Source organism: Bos indicus x Bos taurus, chromosome 8, assembly GCF_003369695.1.
Source record: "Bos indicus x Bos taurus breed Angus x Brahman F1 hybrid chromosome 8, Bos_hybrid_MaternalHap_v2.0, whole genome shotgun sequence".
Taxonomy (NCBI): Eukaryota; Metazoa; Chordata; class Mammalia; order Artiodactyla; family Bovidae; genus Bos; species Bos indicus x Bos taurus.
In genome coordinates this window covers 76,011,795-76,031,459 of record NC_040083.1, presented here as the reverse complement: position 1 = coordinate 76,031,459, position 19,665 = coordinate 76,011,795, and the positions used below count along the sequence as shown (strand labels likewise).

At 47.9% G+C, this 19,665-nt stretch overlaps 2 protein-coding genes and 1 non-coding gene across 6 annotated transcripts in view; 2 read left to right on the top strand and 1 right to left on the bottom strand.

Moving 5' to 3' along the window:
* Positions 1 to 999: 999 nt before the first annotated feature.
* The window catches only part of LOC113897378 (endogenous retrovirus group PABLB member 1 Env polyprotein-like), a 32,009-nt gene continuing 13,343 nt past the window's right edge, over positions 1,000 to 19,665 (bottom strand). For 2 of the 3 annotated variants that reach the window (XM_027550067.1, XM_027550068.1), the window contains one exon: positions 1,000 to 2,433. In XM_027550067.1, coding sequence (XP_027405868.1) covers positions 1,000 to 2,433 — 1,434 coding nt within the window. Of the gene's footprint in view, positions 2,434 to 3,781; positions 3,816 to 19,665 lie in introns of those variants that run through there. The other variant, XM_027550069.1, reaches the window with a different exon arrangement.
* On the top strand, positions 8,665 to 10,780 carry CCL19 (C-C motif chemokine ligand 19). Of its 2 annotated transcripts, XM_027550081.1 has the most exons (4): positions 8,678 to 9,057; positions 10,002 to 10,128; positions 10,354 to 10,447; positions 10,538 to 10,780. In XM_027550081.1, exons 1-4 carry the CDS (start codon positions 8,997 to 8,999, stop codon positions 10,562 to 10,564), a joined length of 309 nt encoding a protein of 102 aa, XP_027405882.1. In that variant the 5' UTR covers positions 8,678 to 8,996; the 3' UTR covers positions 10,565 to 10,780. The 2 variants fall into 2 exon arrangements, with proteins under 2 accessions (XP_027405881.1, XP_027405882.1); XM_027550080.1 differs by having other exon boundaries at positions 8,665 to 9,057; positions 10,354 to 10,780.
* LOC113897986 lies at positions 11,404 to 11,510 on the top strand. Its single transcript, XR_003512488.1, has one exon. It is a non-coding gene; the product is annotated as a U6 spliceosomal RNA (small nuclear RNA).

The following is a 19,665-nucleotide window of genomic DNA, read 5'->3' as shown; positions in this document are numbered from 1 at the left end:
CCTTTGTCATTACTTCTATTATTACCTAGAGTGCCTATGACAATGAAATGTTTACCACTGGAGACACCCTAAACTGCTCTTATGGAGGACTAGGGGAGGAAATCAGTGACTTACAGTCCCTCAGAGCAAGAAGAGGATAAGACATGGCTATTTTTCCAGGTTCCCAGTCTCAGGGCACATGCTTGGATTGCCTTACATCATGGTATCTATTCCCATCCATGTAGACAAACTGGCAGTGAGTTAAGATTACAACGCCTTAATCCTACCCAGCACTAGTCACGCTGAAGACCTCGGAGATGCCCAACTCCAGCCTGGGGTCCCAGAAGGTCAACCTGCCTATGAAAGGTTGTTGTTGAATCACGCGAATACACCGGGATTCTTGGCCCCCGGAGGAGAAGAATTCAATCCAGGGCCAGAGACGAGGCTTGATCACTCAGAGCTTTTGTGTAATAAAGTTTTATTAAAGTATAAAGGAGATAGAGAAAGCTTCTGACATAGGCATCAGAAGGGGGCAGAAAGGGTACCTGCTTGCTAGTGTTAAAAATGAAGTTATATAATCCAAAGAATATCTGGAGGTTGTAAAGACCTCATCAGTCCTACTCCCATAATTTACATTTTAAGATAACACTGTCCTCAGGCAAGATACATCCTTGTAAAGACCAGGTCTACTCCCATAATTAACATTTTAAGATAACAGAAGGTTGAATCCAAAGACTGTCCTTAGGCAGGATACATTATTGTTGTATAATCCTAAGGAATGTGGAGAAAGAAAAAAAGTTTTTCCTTTCTTCCTCCTTGAGAATTCCAGACCCCTCTCTCCTTGGGGACCCCTAGACTCCTTATCAACCTGCCTAGGAAATGACTCTCTCATTCCCCCCTTTTCTTTTAGGAGAATTATGTTGCCTAGGGAAAAGGGGCATCGTTCTCGTTCCATAACTGCTTCCTAGCTGACCAGGGGCGTTGTCCCTAAATTGGTGAGGCAACATATTCTCCTAATCCTCATATTGAGGATATATGATCCAGGGGCCCCAAATAGTAGCTGTAGGAAGCTACAGCAGTAGCAGGAGTTTGAGCAACCACGTGTAACTTAAAAGCTTTCATGCGGCTAGAAACAAATCCAGTTATACAATTACAGATGCAGGGAGCAAACAGCAAGAACAAAACAACCAGAATTATTGTAATTAAGATAGTTGTCCACCATGGGGAACTAGTTAACATCTCCCAAAGTGAGGCAATTGAGGCTTCAGGAGTATCCATGGCCCTAATCATCTTGTTCATGTGGCTGGTAAAATGAGTAACATTCATGCTCATATCAGGTATATATGTACAGCATTGGGTATGAACAATGGCACAAGTTCTTCCTTGTGTAGCTGTCAGAATATCTAGAGCAAATCTGTTTTGTAAAACCACCTTTCTAATTTGTGCTTGTTCAGCATTAAGAGCTGAAATAGCCTTTTGAGAATCTTGTAATGCCTGTTGAGTAAAATTAGTCAAAGCATCCACTCGTAACATAACATCTGTAGTTCCCAAAGAGGGAACAAACGCTGCAGCCAAATAATCATACCAATGAAATACAGACCTTGCCCACCGAGTTTTAAGGTGGGATAAATTAGCAGGCTTTTCTGGAAGCTCTGAAAATATAAAGCCGTGAGTAAAGGCTAGACCCAGGGTACATCTCCCTATCCAACCAGGGGGAAGCCATGACCATAGGTAAGAGCCACATATCCAATAAGTCCCGTTTGGAGCAAGCCAGTGCGACTGAGATATCCAGTCCCAATTCATGCCTGGCCAGACAAAGGGAGAACCTGAACTGGAATTGGAAAACACGGGAATGATTACATTGCATGTTTCCTGAGACAAATATCCCAATTGTTTCCAATCATTGTAAGTAAGTTGTTGGCTAACTTTTGGGGACAGCTCTGTTTGTTCACAGCATATAGAGGCAGTAGATATTAAACGTCCTTTTTCAGGAGTTAGCCATGTAACCTCATCCCATATTTGATAAACATCAGGTAAAAAACCATTAGATCTAGACCCGTTTACCTTATATGTAGCAAAATAGTCATTGAACCGAGACAATGTATAATCAAAATTAAAAGTCACATTATGTCCATAGTTAGAGTACAAAGTGTTGCACCAGTCCATTTTAGGGTTGGTAGATGTCATCAGATGAAGAAGAGGCATCACATGTGATTGTTGTCGAAGGTATTCACAGACTTGGAGAAAGTCTTTTCCTTGAAATGGGGATGTCCACCACGGGAAGCCTTCCACTGATGAAGAGGGGAGCGCTCCACAGATCCAGCAGTTAGATCGATTGTGGAATGCAGCATAGGAGTGAGCCCAGGACGGGAAGACATTGTCTTGAGGATCCAACGGCAGACTCAGGATATTTGGAGTCAGCAGAAGTAAGCTCACATAGGTTATCAGGTCCATCTAAAAGGTACAAAGTCAGAGCATAGAAAGTAAAGACATAAAATGAAGTCACTTAATTTTGGTCAGGGTGCCACCTCTTAACTCGAGTATGATGTACCCACGAATCAATTCCTGGCACTTTAACAGCTGTGGGAGAAGAAAGAATAACCTGGTAAGGACCTTCCCAAAGAGGCTCGAGGGATGGGCCCCCAGATCCCAATGTTTTTATGAGGACCTCGGTTCCTGGCTCAAATAGAGGTTTGCTTGTTTCAGAGGCTGGGTCAGGAGTCGTCTCCCGGAGTTCTGTTAATGCCTGTTGAAAAGCTGAGAGCTGAGTTACATAATTAGTTAATTCCAAGGCTTCAGGGTCTATAACAATGTCTGTGCGTAAGAAAGGCCTTCCATAAATACCTTCAAAGGGGGGCAGTCCCTCCTTTTGGGGGGTAGTTCGAGCCCTCATTAAAGCTATGGGTAGGACTTTAATCCATTTGTCCTGCGTCTCTTGAGTTAATTTGCACAGATGTCTTTTGATAATGTCATTAGCTTTTTCAATTTTTCCAGAGGATTGGGGTCTCCAGGAACAGTGTAAGTGATATTCTATTTCTAGAGCTTTAGATACCCCCTGAGTTACAGCAGCTTTAAAGGCGGAGCCATTGTCACTCTGAAGGCTCTGTGGCAGCCCAAACCTGGGGATAATTTCATGGATTAAAATCTTTAAAAACTACAATAAGACCGACGCGAACATAAAACTGAGATGTTCTTTCCAAGCATCACCACACCAGTATAACAGCCTCCTTTGATCTACTAAGAGCTGGCGTTACCAAAGAAAAAAACCCATCACAGTCCCAATCTGAGTAACCTTTAACCTCAGAGATGTTCTGGGAGCTAGAGCTCCATCTAGCTTCCGAACTTTCGATTCCTAGCGAGGCTAGGCGCTTTCTTGACTACCAGTCCAAGTTTGGGACCTAAGCCACAGTACACAATAACAGTATAGATCACAAGTCTCTTGAAAGTCTATGATCCGATAGATTAGGTTAGTACTTCTAATTCCCAAGGAGTTATGAAATGGTCAAAGAGACCGAAAAGCTTGACCAAGAAAGGAGAGTTCGGTCCACACGCTTTGCCCATTTCTGGTCGGTTCCCGAAGGAGACATTGGGTGCCTCCTGGCATTGGCAGGTCGGTGTAACGCCCCGACAGGTTTCTGCCATAAGCCGTATGAGATCACCGTGGAACCGCAGGGCAGGGCTCCTTACTTGCTTCACGCAGAGCATGCCATTCATTAACACAAGCACATGGTAGAGTTAGTAAAGCACAGCAGAAAACGTGTTCACTAAGAGAACAAAGAACTAAAGCTCCAAGCATCCTTACCTTGTCCTGAAGGATCCCGGACGAGCCCCCAAGAAGAAAGGTTGCTGTTGAATCACACGAATACACTGGGATTCTTGGCCCCCGGAGGAGAAGAATTCAATCCGGGACCAGAGACGAGGCTTGATCGCTCAGAGCTTTTGTGTAATAAAGTTTTATTAAAGTATAAAGGAGATAGAGAAAGCTTCTGACATAGGCATCAGAAGGGGGTAGAAAGAGTACCCGCTTGCTAGTGTTAACAATGAAGTTATATAATCCAAAGAATATCTGGAGGTTGTAAAGACCTCATCAGTCCTACTCCCATAATTTACATTTTAAGATAACACTGTCCTCAGGCAAGATACATCCTTGTAAAGACCAGGTCTACTCCCATAATTAACATTTTAAGATAAGAGAAGGTTGAATCCAAAGACTGTCCTTAGGCAGGAAACATTATTGTTATATAATCCTAAGGAATGTGGAGAAAGAAAAAAAGTTTTTCCTTTCTTCCTCCTTGAGATTTCCAGACCCCTCTCTCCTTGGGGACCCCTAGACTCCTTATCAACCTGCCTAGGAAATGACTCTCTCACCTAGGGTCCCCAGGAGGTTGTCATGCCTCACCCTGCTTGGGGATCCACCAGCCCAGGGTCCCAGGAGGTTGACATGCCCAGGGATTCAATCTCCAGGAGGCTGTCACACCTCAACCTGCCTGGGGATCTGCACCCAGACCCAGGGACACCCAGCTCTCAGGTTGCAACAATACTGGGTAGGATAGGCTTCAGAAAGACTCACCCCTAAGGAAGACCACCCAGGCAAATAGAAGGAAGCCATTAGTTGTGGAACTGTGGCCAGTCCACAGCAGTGGCCAGCAATAACTCAGGAGTCCAGTGAGAACCCCATTGCCTTTCTGGAAAGTCTCAAAGAAGCCCTCCAAAAGTATAACAATCCGGACTTAGACTCTTATGAGGGACAGGTGATTTTAAAGGACAAATTCCTGTCCCAATGTGCATCAGATATCAGGATATTAGGTAGGTAGAATAGGGAAAAGGAGTCCAAAATGGCAGTGGCTAAAAGACAAGGAAGGTCCGAGGACCAGAGTGAAGACTTCAGGCAGAACAAACAGAACAAACAGCAGTCCTGGCTAAGCCCAATTTGCATAGGGCAGGCCCAGGTGGAGGAAAAAAAAACATATAAAAGGAGGAGCCAAAGCGCTTTCTCACGGACTCTCTCTCTCCCGAGTGCACGTGCTCTTTTCTTTCTTTCTCTCTCTTTCTCTCTCTCTCTCTCTCTCCTGCTATCTTCTAAATAAAATAGAGCTGTAACACTGATTTGCCTAAGAGCTGTAGCATGGTTTGTCCAAGACCCAAGAGCTGTGACGCGCTGAGGGCTTTAATATCCGTTGCTCCAAATCTTTGTTGTGATGAGACAAAGAACCGGGGAACATACACTTGCGTGACAAGGATAAAGTTACAACAGCAACAGCAGCAGGACTCTGATGCCTCTTTAGATGAAATGGTCCAGAAAGCCACCAATACCTTTTATAACAGAACAGGAGAGGGAGGCCAAGGCCCAGGAAAGAGAGAGAAGGAAAAAGACAAGCCATGCCCAGATGCTGGCTGCCCTCCAGGGAAGCCCTATAGCAAACCCCAAGTCCTTGAAGGACAAGGCACGAGGCAAATGCCTAATCTGTAGACAGACAGGAAATTGGGCCAACGGATGTCCAAACCATGGCAAGTCTCCTAAAATGGCTTGCTACAAACTACATCATTTGGGACATTGGGCATCCCAGGAAACTATATTCAATACCTTGTAATAACCTATAGTGGAAAAGAATATGAAAATGATTCAGTTTTGTATACATGTGCATAGCTGAATCACTTTGCTGTACACCAGGAACTAACACAACATTGTAAATCAACTATAATTCAATTAAAAACAAAAGAATTTCACAGTAGTTGTCTGAATCTCTACCTATAACTTGAATTGGAATTTCATGTTCTTAAACGTTTCTTTTCCTTATGTAATTGTGCCAGCACAATTAGAAACAAGCAGACCATCCAACAATATATGTAATGACCATTTGAAATCACCATTTGCGGCCGTAGTAATTAAGTACTGAGGCATTTATCTCCTAATGTCTTTCCCTACATCAACATCCCACCCCACACCTCACTTAGGGATAGTCTTAAGTGATGGTGGTGCTCCATCATGCTCCAGATTACTCATGTCCTCTCTCGTCGTGCAAGGAGGTTTGTGCACTCAGCAAATATATAAGCAACCCAATCCCAGGATCCCATTTGGGGAATCTATTCCTGGGATCTCTTCTGGTACCATTTACTGTATCGGTCAGGATGCTGGCAGGAAACAGAAAGCACAGTCAAAAAAAAAAAAAAAGATCTAGCCAGAAAGATTTCAATTAAGGGGATTTTAAGAGATGGGAGTTAGGATTAAGGAACCAACACGGAATGGTGAGGCATTTAGGGTTTAGCAATAGCGAGAAACCATCACACCAAGGCCTGAGGGACCAAAGGAAGAAACATTATTTTGGGAGTCTTAGAGATAAACCCATGGAGACGAGCCAGTCAAAATAATCTGTAACTGTAAATCAGTGGTTCTCACACTCCCTCAAGTACCAGAGTCACCGAGGGTGCATTAAAATACCAATTACTCCAGTAGATCTGGAGTAGGACCTGAGACTCTGCATTTCTAACAAGCTCCCAGGTGACACTGATGCTGCTGGAAGACAGCTCTTTGAGAACAACTGCCAGAGAGTAAATCATTCACTCTGAGAACTATAGCAAGATGAAGGATTTGGAGAATTCACACCCCAACCTCTCTCTCCTACCACTGATCTCCCACTGCTGCCTGCCATGGACCAAACCCAAATAGAAGCTAAAGGATAAGGGATCCTGAGTGATACTGTCTGTAGAGGTCACCCTTCTAGAGAACAGAGCAGAGCAGAGTGGAGACTGGAGTGGGGTGAGACAACAGAGAATTATCAGAACTACCATAAGGATCCACGGAAAAATGGATAGATAGATGAATCAACAGATATATGAGTAAAAGGATAGAATAATAATAATGGTTAATATTGAGTGTTTCTTGTGTATCAGCCTCTAAACTAAGGGTTTTGCTCAGACTACCTCATTTAATCCTAAGAAGGATTCCTGTTTTACAGATGAGGATGCTAAGACACAGAAACTAGATACTGTTCACATGGTCACACAGCTGGCAAGTAATGGAATCTAAATCCCAACCTAGGCATGCAAGCTATAGAGCCTCACTCCCCTGTGCTGCTCTGTGATCAATGGTAGGCAGTGTGGGGTGGAAGGAAAAAGCGTAAATCTTAGGACTTCCCTGATGGTCCAGAGGCAAAGGCTCCATGCTCCCCAAGCAGAGGGCCCAAGTTCGATCCCTGGCCAGGGAACTAGATCCCATATGCCACGATCCCTCGAGCCATAGTGAAGACTGAAGATTCCTGGGTGCCACCACTAAAACCCCAGCACAGCCAAATAAATAATAAATTAATTTTAAAAAAAAGAGAGAGCACGTAGATCTGGGATTTCCCTGGTGGCACAGCAGATAAGAATCCACCTGCCAATGCAGGAGACACAGGCTCAATCCCTGATCCAGGAAGACTGCACATGCCGTGGAGCAACTAAGCCTGTGTGCCACAACTACTGAAGAACCTGTGCTCCGCAATGCAAGAAGCCGCTGCAAGGAGAAGCTCACACACTACAGCGAAGAGTAAACCCCCACGCGCCTCATTAGAGACAGGATGTGTGCAATGAAGACCCAGTGCAATGAAAAATAAACATAAATAATTTTTTAAGAGTGTAAATCTTAAAGATACCTGGTTCAAGACACTGACTTGCCTTGTGACCTTGTGTTCTGAGCCTCATTCTTTATGTGTTTTTAAAGGCGATAATAATATGATAATATAGCTACTTCCTAGTTTTGTTGGGAAAGTTAAGCAAGGTAATAGTGGTAAGCTCCTCGGTACGAAATCTAGCATACAGTAAACAATCAGAAATACTATTACTACTTTATTATTAATGGATAAAAAGAAAAATAAGATCCCTTTGCAGCCTTTTGGCTAAGATCAAGTGTAGGAAGAAAAATAAGTCAGAAACTTGTGAGGGAAACACTCCCCCATCCAAAAGAGAGTCCAGGACTTGGGTAAGGATGGTTGAACGGGTGTCCCACATATTAACTTCTCTTTTGAGGCCTTCTTTTCTGGTCTATCTCTGGTCTCTTTCCTAAGGATGGGAAATCACTTGTCCCGTTCCCTATCCGTCTATTCCTTGAAATTTGGGGATTTGTGTGAATATGAGCTGGCCACCCCCCTCTCCTTAAAAATCCCCTCTTGGTTCCCAGGAGCCAGAGGAAGGGAAAGCCGAAGGGGACTCTGCCAGGCCAGGCTCTGTCCAGCTGTTCTGTTGACCCAGGTGTTGAGCACATGAAATTGGTAACTAGAGCAAGGGGCAGTGCTTTCTGAGTCAGGAGGTCGAATCCCAGGGGCCTGAGATGTGGGAATGGGTGCTGGGCCTCCTTCCAAGGAACATTCCTTTGCAACTCTCTTGTCCCAAGGGAGAGACGGGTTCCTAGATGATGGATGGGCAGGCACTGTGATGACCTGGGGAGGCTCTCCCGGATCCATGGTTGTTTTGAAGGCACCAGGGGGGTTTCTGTACCACCATCAGCACCAGAGACAAGAACCACAGAGAAAAGAGTGGAAAAGGCATGAACCCAAGGAAGGGGGCACGCCTCCTCACTCTGGTCCCTTGAAACTAAGCATCACTTCTGGAGGCCAATCCAGTGGCTGATGATGCAAATGCCACCAAAGAGGTGACAATGTGAACTCTCTCTCTCTCTCTCTCTCACTCTTGAGCTGACAGCACAAGGTCCTCTGCTCCCAGCCAGACTACAGCCTGCTTACTGGGTTCTTAGAGCTGAAGCCAAGGAAAACAGAGAGAGGAAGGGGGGCAGGGTCAGGTTCCATTAGACAGAAGGGGCCAGAGGGGAATCCACAGACGGGACTTGGAGGGGATTTCTGAGTGGGGAAAGTGAAAGTTCCGGGCCATAAATAGAAGGAGGCCCCAGCTTCCTCTGGCTGCCACACTCACGTTCCCAGATCCCTTCACACCCTGCACTTGCCAGCTGAGCCTTGACTTCACGGGGACTCTGCTCAGTTCACTAGCTCACAGCTCGCCAGCAGTCAGCCTTCCGCTCACTCTCCATGGCATTCCAGACAGCCTCACTGCTGGCCGTCAGCCTGCTGATCCTCTGGGTCTCCCCTGGTAAGAGTGAGGGAAAGCATGGCAGGGGCGGGGGCGGGGTTGGTGGCGGAAAGGAGCAGGATGTCTAGAGCTCAGACTGCTTGCCACTGGATGTGAGGGACCGTGTGAGTCAGGGTTGCATGTTTCAGTGAACCTGGCGGCTCCCTGTGCCTGTGAGTGGGAGTGTACCTGAGCCCCCAAATTCCAGTGTGTGTCTGTCTCTTGGTGTATCCAGAGCCTACGATTCCCTCTCTCTCTGCAGGCTCTATTGCCTGCTGCCTCAGTTTCCCAGGCAGGAGAGAACAGTCTATATTTGCTTAAGGTGGGGAGAATGGGAGACACTGAGCCAGGGCTAAATGATCAAAAATTTTAACAATTCCTAAATTCTACTAATGTCAGCTTCCTGCTGCGACCCTACCCCCAGCCTGCTCCCCAATCCACATTCATCCCTCCACGGACACGGTGACGAGCATGAATTCTCCATCTTAACTTCCTGTGGGGAAGTTAAAAGGACTTGGGAGAGAAGAAGTTGGGGTGATCCAGGTAGCAGAAAGTCATCTGCGGGGCTCAGAACAGCAGTTGTTGGCAAATAGCGCTTCAATTTATTTAGCAACCACAGGTGGCGCTAGTGGTAAAGAACCTGCCTGCCAATGTAGGAGACATAAGAGACATGGTTTGATCCCTGGGTCAGGAAGATCCCCTGAAGAAGGGCATGGCAACCCACTCCAGTACTCTTGCCGGGAAAATTCTACTGACAGAGGAGCCTGGTGGGCTACAGTCCATGGGTTTTCAAAGAGTCGAACATGACTAAAGCAGCTTAACATGCAGGGCCATATTGGCTCATATTGGATGAGGATTAATCTGGCCTAGCTGCCGCCACACCCAGACAGATGTCCTTAACACCAGTGAGGGCTATGACCTCCCCTCCTCAGGATCCCTGTATCTTGACACTAATCCCACCCTAGCTCTGGGAGGTGCCAACGACGCTGAAGACTGCTGCCTGTCTGTGACCCAGCGCCCTATCCCTGTATTCCTGGTGCGAGCCTACCGCTACCTGCTCCTCAAGGATGGCTGCAGGCTGCCTGCCGTCGTGTGAGTTTTAGAAGGAGCCTGTCTGGCCTCACCTCCCCCATCTGCCCCTGGTGAAATCCACTCTCACCTCCTTATCTCTCTTCTCCTTGCCAAGCTAAACCCCTGCAAGGAAGTCCCTGAAATAGGTTCCCAGATGTGGTCCCCAGTCGTTGACCTTCCCACCTGGGCCTGCTGGGAAACTGGGTTCCAGGGCTGTTTTCTCTGATCTCTGACCTTTGTCTCCAGGTTCACCACGCAGAGAGGCCACGAGCTCTGTGCACCCCCAGACCAGCCATGGGTGGGTCGCATCATCCGGAGACTGAAGAAGAACTCTGCCAGGGCAAGCCTGACCCTTCCTAGCCCTGCCTCCTCCCTCCAAGCCCCTGCCCAAGACCTCAGTCCGTGACCTTGCCTCTCTTTCCTCCCCCAGAGAAGTGTTCCAGCAGTTACCCTATGACAGCCCAGAGAGAGCTCTGTGTTCTGAAGACAGAATGTGAATCACTGAAGCCCTGGGGAACCAAGGACTAGAAGGGAGAGACCAGGCCCCCTGCCCTCCTGCATCAGACCTGGCCTGGCTGCAGCAGGGCAGGAGTGTCATTGTGAGTGTGAGTGTGAGTGAGGATGTGTGGTAAAGATTGCAATGTTTCCAATAAAGCCCAGCTGGTACCCACGAGTCTGTCTGTCTGCCATGTGTTTGCTGCCTGTCAGGGAGGACAGTGATAGGAAAGGGGAGACAGAACGGCAGGATTAGTTTCCACTCTGCAGCCTGAGCAAGTTCTACCTAACACCCTGTGTTCTCAGGATAAGCTCCCAGGATCAGGCCCCACCTCTTCTCTCCTCACAGCCCTGTCACACTCCAAGGCTCAGCAACACTAAACCTGTGTCGGTTCCCTGAACGACCCAAAACTCTCTCAGGCCTCCGAGTCTTTGCTCTCCAGGACAAGTGCTCAAGCATCCAGGTCTCTCAGGGATCTGGTGTTGCTGGGGGCAGGGAAGGGAGTGGTTGGGAACCAGCTCTCATGGCTAGGGTAAGGGCAGGGGCCCAACTCTATTGTTGGAGGTGGGGGGGTTGGGGGTGAGGACCCATCCACCCACACCATTCCCACTCTCTGGAACACTCCTCTCTCTTCTGCCTGCCTGGCTTCCCATCTAGGTCTGGATGACTCCTCCTCCAGGAAGCCTTCCTTGACTCCTCCACACAGGGTTAGGAAGCCTTCCTTCCTCCCAAGCTCCCAGGGCCCTCTGCTCCTCTCCTCTTGCAGCACTCAAGATGCTGAGTTATAGTTGCTAGTTGTCGTGCTCGCTTCGGCAGCACATATACTAAAATTGGAACGATACAGAGAAGATTAGCATGGCCCCTGCGCAAGGATGACATGCAAATTCGTGAAGCGTTCCATATTTTTCAGTGGAGGTGTAGAGTCCTAACCACTGGGACTACCAGGGAAGTCCTAAAAGACTGGACTATAATGAAGAATAAATTAGAAACATCTCAACTTCTCTCGTACATAGACTGTACCTAAATAAACTTGATTATTCACCAAACAAAAAAAATAATAATAATAATTGCTAGTTGTCAGCCTTCCTGAACAGGGATCACATCTATTTTGGTTTCCATTGTCTCCCTGGTGTCCAGCACACTGCTTGGCACAAGGTAATCAGTCAATAAATATTTGTCTGGAGAACAGATAAATATGTAAGAAAAGGCTCAGCAGCCAGGGGTGAGGGCCCATCTGTCCAGATAGAATCTCACCTCCCAACCAGCCTCCTCCGTCACCCACTCAGTCTAACCCAGTTCCAGCCCCAACTGGGTCCATATGGCAATACTGGGGCCCTGCTTCTCAGGGATACTAACAGGCAGACCTAGGAGTCAGAGGTCAGAGTGGGAGAGGGAAGAAAATGGAGCAGCCACAGAGCTGGGAAGATTCAGCTTGAGGGCACCCACCACCACTTCATAGCCACATGGGCTCCAGGGACTGAGACCAGTGGAGTCGCAGGGAAGGAGTCTCAGCTCTGGGAGATGAAAGCCCTTGACTCGTGGAACATCCCACAAGGCTTCTCTGGGAGGAATGACCTCCTCGTGCTCAGGAAGTCCCCTGGGGAGGCTGGCTGGTCTCCCGACTTTGGCCCCTAAGGGCTTGTCTGGCAGGAAGCTGCAAGTCTGTGCTCTTGGGGTTGGGAATGACAGCTAGTACACCACACTGAGCATCCTCATCTAGGAACAGAGGCCACCACCATACCATATTCCTCATCTGGTCACACCTGGGCAGACCTGGGCAGATAGGGGAGGGAAGCAGAGGTGAAGGGGTTGTGCCAGCCCTCCTCACTGGACTGACAGCACAGAAGCTTCTTTCTCACCTCTGCTCCTAAGAGTGGGCGTTCAAAACCTGAAAAAACCTCGGAGACACAGGAGTGGGTGGGAAAGGAATAGTCTGCAAGAACAACTGGTATAGCCAGGAAACTTGGCTCTGCTACCTGTGGGAAACTACCCATCCATTCATGCATCCATGCAGCCATCCATCTAGCTGTCTCTGCACCCATTAGAACTCCACCCATCCACCCACTCATTCCCCGCCAACTCATCCGTCCATTAACCCATCCATTAAGTCAGCCAACCATGAAGCCCCAGAGATCCCTTTGGACCTGGGTCCTGCACCACAGCAGACAGAGGACAAACACAGGTGGGAGCCAGGCACATCCCCACACGTCCTCAGTTCCCAGTGAAGCAAAGCGGAGTTCAGTCTGCCACTGGGGCAGATACAAACTCTCCTTCTGGAGGCTTGAGAAAATAAACAGATGGAGTAGAGAAGGTGAGGGTAGGAGTCCTGAGGAGGTATTACCAGGACAGAGCGCCCCCAAACACACCACCTCCCTCATACTGCCACTGTCAGGGGAGGGGACACAGAAACAGGTCACAACTCCCCAGTCCTGTTTCTATCCCTCACTGTGCAAATCCAGGCAAGTCCTTTCCTGCACTGCCCCCTCCAAGGCCTTCCTCCCCACATCTGTCATGTGTGGGCAGCAGGAGAGGGTGCTGAATTTTTAAGAGTCACTCCAGAAAAGACTTAATTCCTGACTATTTGAGTCTTAGGCTAACCCACCCTCCCAACACTCACACAGGCTCCCCCAAAGTCATGCACATTCAGAAAGGTCCCCATTTCCCTGGGGACCCAGGGACCACCCTCTAGGAATGAAGCTGAGGTTCAGGAAGAGAGAAACCGATCCAGGAGCTGGTGAAGTGGCTTAAACAGCCCCCTGCTGGACCCTGGAGACCTGGAGGGAGAAGAATTTCCAGGAAGCCCAAGCCCTCCCAGCTCTCCTCCAGCCAGTGCCCTCCCTCCTGGCTTTCTCCCTCCCTCTTTTCCCCACTCCTAGCTACCAAGCCTCCTGGGCACTGGGGCTTCTTCCCTTATCTCCCTGCCAGACACAGGAGGGCTTAGCCCAGCAGTCTGTGACTTGTCCAGATCCACTTCAAAATTCTCAGCATCTGATTTCAATACCTGTCTTGTTTCGCTATGATTCACTGACAAATGCTGAGACTTTATTTCTCCCAAAGTTCTGAAGGGCCAGCTGCCGACCTACCTGCATGACAGCGAAGAAGCTGCCAGGTCTCTGTCTGAGGGATGGGGTGGACTTCTAGCTCCCTTACCAGGATATGGGAGCCTGCTGCCTGCTTCTAAGTGGATACCTTCCTCTCTTAGGCACACGATACTTGCTATGGGTTTAAGGCCGGCAACTGAGTGGCAGCTCCCTACCTGAAGGCCTGTGGTCCCAGCAGCTTACATCTCCCTAAAGGGACATGACATCCTTGCTCAAGGAGCTCCCAGCCTTTTTATCCACCTCCGTGGTGAATATGGAGGTGAACGGTATGGGAAAGAATCTGATGCCGGGAAAGACTGAGGGCAGGAGGAGAAGAGGGCAACAGAGGATGAGATGGTTGGATGGCATCACCTCAAAGGCCATGAGTTTGGGCAAACTCTAGGAGACAGTGAAGGACAAGGGAGCCTGGTGTGCTGCAGTCCATGGGCTCGCCAAGAGTCAGACACAACTGAGCGACCGAACAACACAAACAAATGGTGAATATGGTGGACAAAAAGCTTCCTGTCCACAGGGGAATTCCCTGGCAGTCCAGGGCTTAGGACTTGGCTCTTTCACTGCTGGAACCCCAGTTCAATCCCTGATCGGAGAACTCAGACCACACAAGCTGAGAACAGCCAAAAAAGAAAAACCTCCATGAAACAGTTGCCAGTGAAGAGGACTGGGCCTGTCCATCTCCATTGCCAACATTGTCCTGCCCAGAGCCTGGCACAGAACAAGGCCTAGCACACAAATGATTATCAAACAATGGAATTAAACTTGACCCTTTCCCACGATTACCCCACCACCACTCACACCTGGAGCACATCCAGTTCTCCAGACAGCAGGGCTGTCTCTGTTACATGGCTAAGTGTTTGCTCAGAGCCAGCTCCATACGGTTTTGATCAGATTTTCAACATCTCGTGTTCAATTTCTCGGCAAGCCCCTACCACATAACCCCTTCTCTGGCATCCGGGAAACTCAGAAACAGACAGAAAACCTTGGAAATAAGAACTTCATTGGAGAGCAAGACTCCCAAGTGGGGAGTTTCCTCCAAGAGCCTCTCTGCTGTAATAAACAGGCACTTTTCTGGTCAGAGAACTTTCTTGATGGTCCCTGAGACTTTCTTTGTCCATGTGGGAGGACTTGGCTTGGTAGTACTAGCTAAACCACTGGACACTGCTCTTCAAGTGCTGGTATCATTCTTAAGTTGTAGCTGAGGGAACTGAGTTGCAGAGGTTAAGTAACTTATCCACGCTGCACAGCCAGTAAAGTAGCAGAGCTGGGGGATCCCAGCTGGGCAGTTCAGCTCCAGAATCTGTACTCTTAGCTACCACACATAACACCTCGCTGAGGTGACCCACCTCCTAAGTAAAAAATGGGCAATAATACAGCAGGGGCAGGTCTGAGGAAGGGGCCCTCAGAGAACATGAGAGCCACGGCTTTGAGGGCTGGCTTTGGGCCAGACTCCATGCTGAGTCCTTTATGTACATTAACACTGCATCTTCAAACAACCCTATGAGGTGAGATCACTCATCCCGTTCTATATATGAGGAGACTGAGGCACAGAGAGATAGAATGAGCTCTCGAGTCCACTCGACTAGTGAGTAGTAAAGCTGAGACTGCAGTCCAAGTCTGCCTGGCGGGTAGCACTTGAGCTGAGGGCTGGCAGCTGGGATGGCCAGATTGGGTGGAAAGGCTTGGTTTCCTAAGAAAAGCTGGGAAAACATAAAAGAAGTAGCTGGTCCTGTGGCTAAGACTCCATGACTCCAATGCAGGGGGCCCAAGTTTGATCCCTGGTCAGGGAACTAGATTCCACATGCCGCAACTGAGTTTGCAGGTCACAACTAAAGATCCTGGGTGCTGCAACTAAGACTTGGCACAGCCAAATAAATAAATATTTTATTTTAAAAAGGACAGAAGAAGCTGGAGACCTTGGGCAAGATCCCAGTGCTAGAGCTCAGACACAGACATGCCCCTTGGAGGCCTCCTGGGCTGACCTCTCCAGCAGAAGGGGAGCCTCCCTCCCCTGAGCATCCAGGAGAAAGTGGGCACAGGTTCTCCAGGTCTGCTCAGGCCTCAGTTTTCCCAAGAGTGGAGAGTGGAGAAGGGGCTTAGGCTACAACTGTGCCTATCTTCTTACCTCCATTCCCAGGGGAGTAGCAGAGGCCAGGACCTGGTAACATTGAAATGAAAGGGGGAATGGAGGGCAGGGCTGGGACCCAGAGGGCAGGGATAGGAGCCTGTCTAGGGGTTTGGTGGGCAGGACTTCTGGAAGGAGTAGGCCTCTTGGGGGCCTCTGATCCAGTCTGGCTGGAACCCCTGCAGGGCAGAGCATCTAGGGGCTGCAAGGGTGGGATCAGACTCCTGAAGGAGCCACTCTGACAGCTACTTCCATCTCCTGAAGGGCCAGGCATGGGCAGGATGGGGAGGAGGACAAGGGTGAGGGTAGAGTCTGAGGATCAGAGTGGATGGGGAAGTCAGACCTCCCACCCTACTTCCATCCCTAGAACCGTTGAATCTTCCATGGCTCAAAGGGGAAGCAGGAGATATGGGCTGCCCTGCAAAGTAGTCCAGTCAAAGTAGGATGGCTATAACCCTAGAAGCTTCAACACTGCCCTGCCAGATAACAGGACCCACCCCACCCCACGTCCCCACAGTTCTGGATCTCAGAATCACACTCACTGGAAATCTGGACCCATCACCATCAAAACCTCTATCACCTTGCCAACCTCATACCTGTCAGACCATGATTTCAAGGATCCTCCCCCAAGAGGAAGGCACCCCTTCCTACCTGTAGGGGCCCAATACTGTAAAGCCCTTCATCAATTAAGGAATCCTGGCAGGACATCCCATACATATTGGTGTCCCCATTGCTGACAAGATCTCCATTCATGTCAAGGTCCCCTCATTACTATCAGGACACCATTCCTCTTGGGAAATACTATGCCTGTCAGAAATACCCCAGCCTGTCAGGCAGGACGGCAGCAATGTACTGCTACAAGGACACCATTTTTCCATGTAGCCCATGTAAATGGCACCTCCTGGCATGGCAGCCCTAAGGGGATCAATGAGTCCCCTTAGGGTCAGAGTATCTGTTAATGCAGGGTCCTCAGTGATTTAAAGGCTGCCATGACATAGAGCCCCAGCCCTGGTGAACCCTTGTGTCTAAAGTGATGCCACATCACTGTCTGGAACTCAGAATATTTATTCATACCAGGCACTGCTCTAGGTGCTAGTGGTACAACAGCCAGCAAGACATACTATCTTGGGCTTCAGGGAGCCTAATGTAATCTTTTGGGGATTCTACAATGAAAGATAAGCTCTATTGATAACTGAGACTAATATAATAGGAAATCCCTTAAACATACAAAGGGGTTAATATTGTGGGCAGTGGAAAAAAAAAAGATAAATATCTCGATAGGTCATCCTATGGCTTTCCAACAACAACATGCATCCTTCTTCCCAAACCCTAGACTTAACATTTTAAGGCTATCATCTAATGTAAGATCACTTTTGTCTATACAACCAAAAAGATTCACTGATTCCCAAAGATAGACTCTTCAGAGCCTTGGCAATTGCCACATTTGTCTTAGCTTGGGCTGCCATAATAAAATACCATGGATTGAATGGCTTAAACAACATTTATTCTCTCACCGTTTTGGAGGTTAGACATTCAATAACAAGGTGCCAGCATGGTAGGTTTCTCTTGGGAGCTCTCTTCCTGGCGTGCAATGCCCACCTTCTTACTATGTCATCACAGGGCAGAGATCTCTCTCTTTCCTCCTCTTCTTTGAAGACCACAGTCCTATAAGACTAGAGCCCTACCCTTATGATTCCATTTAACCTAAATTACTCCTTAAAAGACCCTCTCTCTAGACACCATCACATTGAGGCTTAGGGTTTCAACATATGAATTCTTGGGGTCACAGGACATAATTCATCCTACAGCAAAAGCCAAATCTAAATCCAAGAACTCAGAATGACATCCACCCCTCCTCTAGTCTTGTTGTAATCTCATCTCCCTATTCTACAACACGTGGTGATCATCAGCAGCACACCTGATTGGCCGGGATAGGCTGGGTGATGCTGCAATAACAAAAGACATCTAAATCTGAGTGACTGAACACAACAAAATTCTATTCCACCTACATACAAGGCCTGTGGTGAGTCCAGGCGATCTCTAGCACAGCTGTGCTCCATATGGTGGCTCGGCTCAACATTCCAGGCTGCTTCAATCCTTTGGCAGGTTCTTTCAGATCAACACATGTTTCCATGATGACTCCAGCCAGGCAAGACAGCAAGGGGAACCCTTCTTCAAATGCTCCTATCCACAAATGACACACACCATTTCTGCACACATTTCACCAGCTAAAGTGGGTCATACACCCATGCCCAACTTCAAGGGAGCAATTGCCAGGAGGGGAAGCAAACCAGAATCTTGGTGAGTGGTAGTAATATCACCACAAAAACCTGTATTCATGAATGGAATAGAACTTCCCTGGTGGTTCAGTGGTTAAGAGTCAACCTACTGGGAGGGAGGTTCAAGATGGGGAACATGTGTACACCCATGGAGGATTCATGTTGATATATGGCAAAACCAATACAATATTGTAAAATAATTAGCCTCCAATTAAAATAAATAAATTTATATTTAAAAAAAAAAGAGTCAACCTACCATCTAGAAGGGTGGGATGGGGAGGGAGATGGAAAGGAGGTTCAGGAGGGAGGGGACATGAGTGTACCTATGGCTGATTCTTGTTGATGTATGCCAGGAAACCACAAGATTCTGCAAAGCAAATATCCTTCAATTTAAAAAATAAAGTGGCAAAAATAAAAATAAAAGAATCTACCTGCCAATGAAGGGTACACCAGTTCAGTCCCTGCTCCAGGAAGATTCCCCATGCCATGGGGCAACTAAGCCCATACACCACAACTACTGAGCCCATGGTCCCTAGGGCCGGTGCGCCACAACAAGAAAAGCCACCCCCATGAGAAAACCACGCACGTCAACCACAGAGAAGCCCCCACTTGCCACAACTAGAGAAAGTCTACACACAGCAACAAAGACCCAGCACGGCAAAAAATAGAGCAAATAAATAAGGAAACAGATAAATACATTAAATAAACCTCTCATTTTAAAAAAAGAATGGAATAAAGGGGGATGAAAGAAAATAGGAGTCAATGGAGAAGCTCTATACAGTCAACAAAAACAAGACCAGGAGCTGACTGTGGCTCAGACCATGAACTCCTTATTACCAAATCCAGACTTAAATTGAAGAAAGTAGGGAAAACCACTAGACCATTCAGGTATGACCTAAATCAAATCCTTTATGATTATACAGTGGAAGTGAGAAATAGATTTAGGGGCCTAGATCTGATAGATAGAGTGCCTGATGAACTATGGACAGAGGTTCGTGACATTGTACAGGAGACAGGGATCAAGACCATCCCCATGGAAAAGAAATGCAAAAAAGCAAAATGGCTGTCTGGGGAGGCCTTACAAATAGCTGTGAAAAGAAGAGAAGCGAAAAGCAAAGGAGAAAAGGAAAGATATAAGCATCTGAATGCAGAATTCCAAAGAATAGCAAGAAGAGATAAGAAAGCCTTCCTCAGCAATCAATGCAAAGAAATAGAGGAAAACAACAGAATGGGAAAGACTAGAGATCTCTTCTGGAGAAGGCAATGGCACCCCACTCCAGTACTCTTGCCTGGAAAACCCCATGGACGGAGGAGCCTGGTAGGCTGCAGTCCATGGGGTTGCTAAGTCAGACACGACTGAGCAACTTCACTTTCACTTTTCACTTTCATGCATTGGAGAAGGAAATGGCAACCCACTCCAGTGTTCTTGCCTGGAGAATCCCAGGGATGGGGGAGCCTGGTGGGCTGCAGTCCATGGGGTCACACAGAGTCGGACACAACTGAAGCGACTTAGCAGCAGCAGCAGAGTTCTCTTCAAGAAAATTAGAGATACCAAGGGAACAT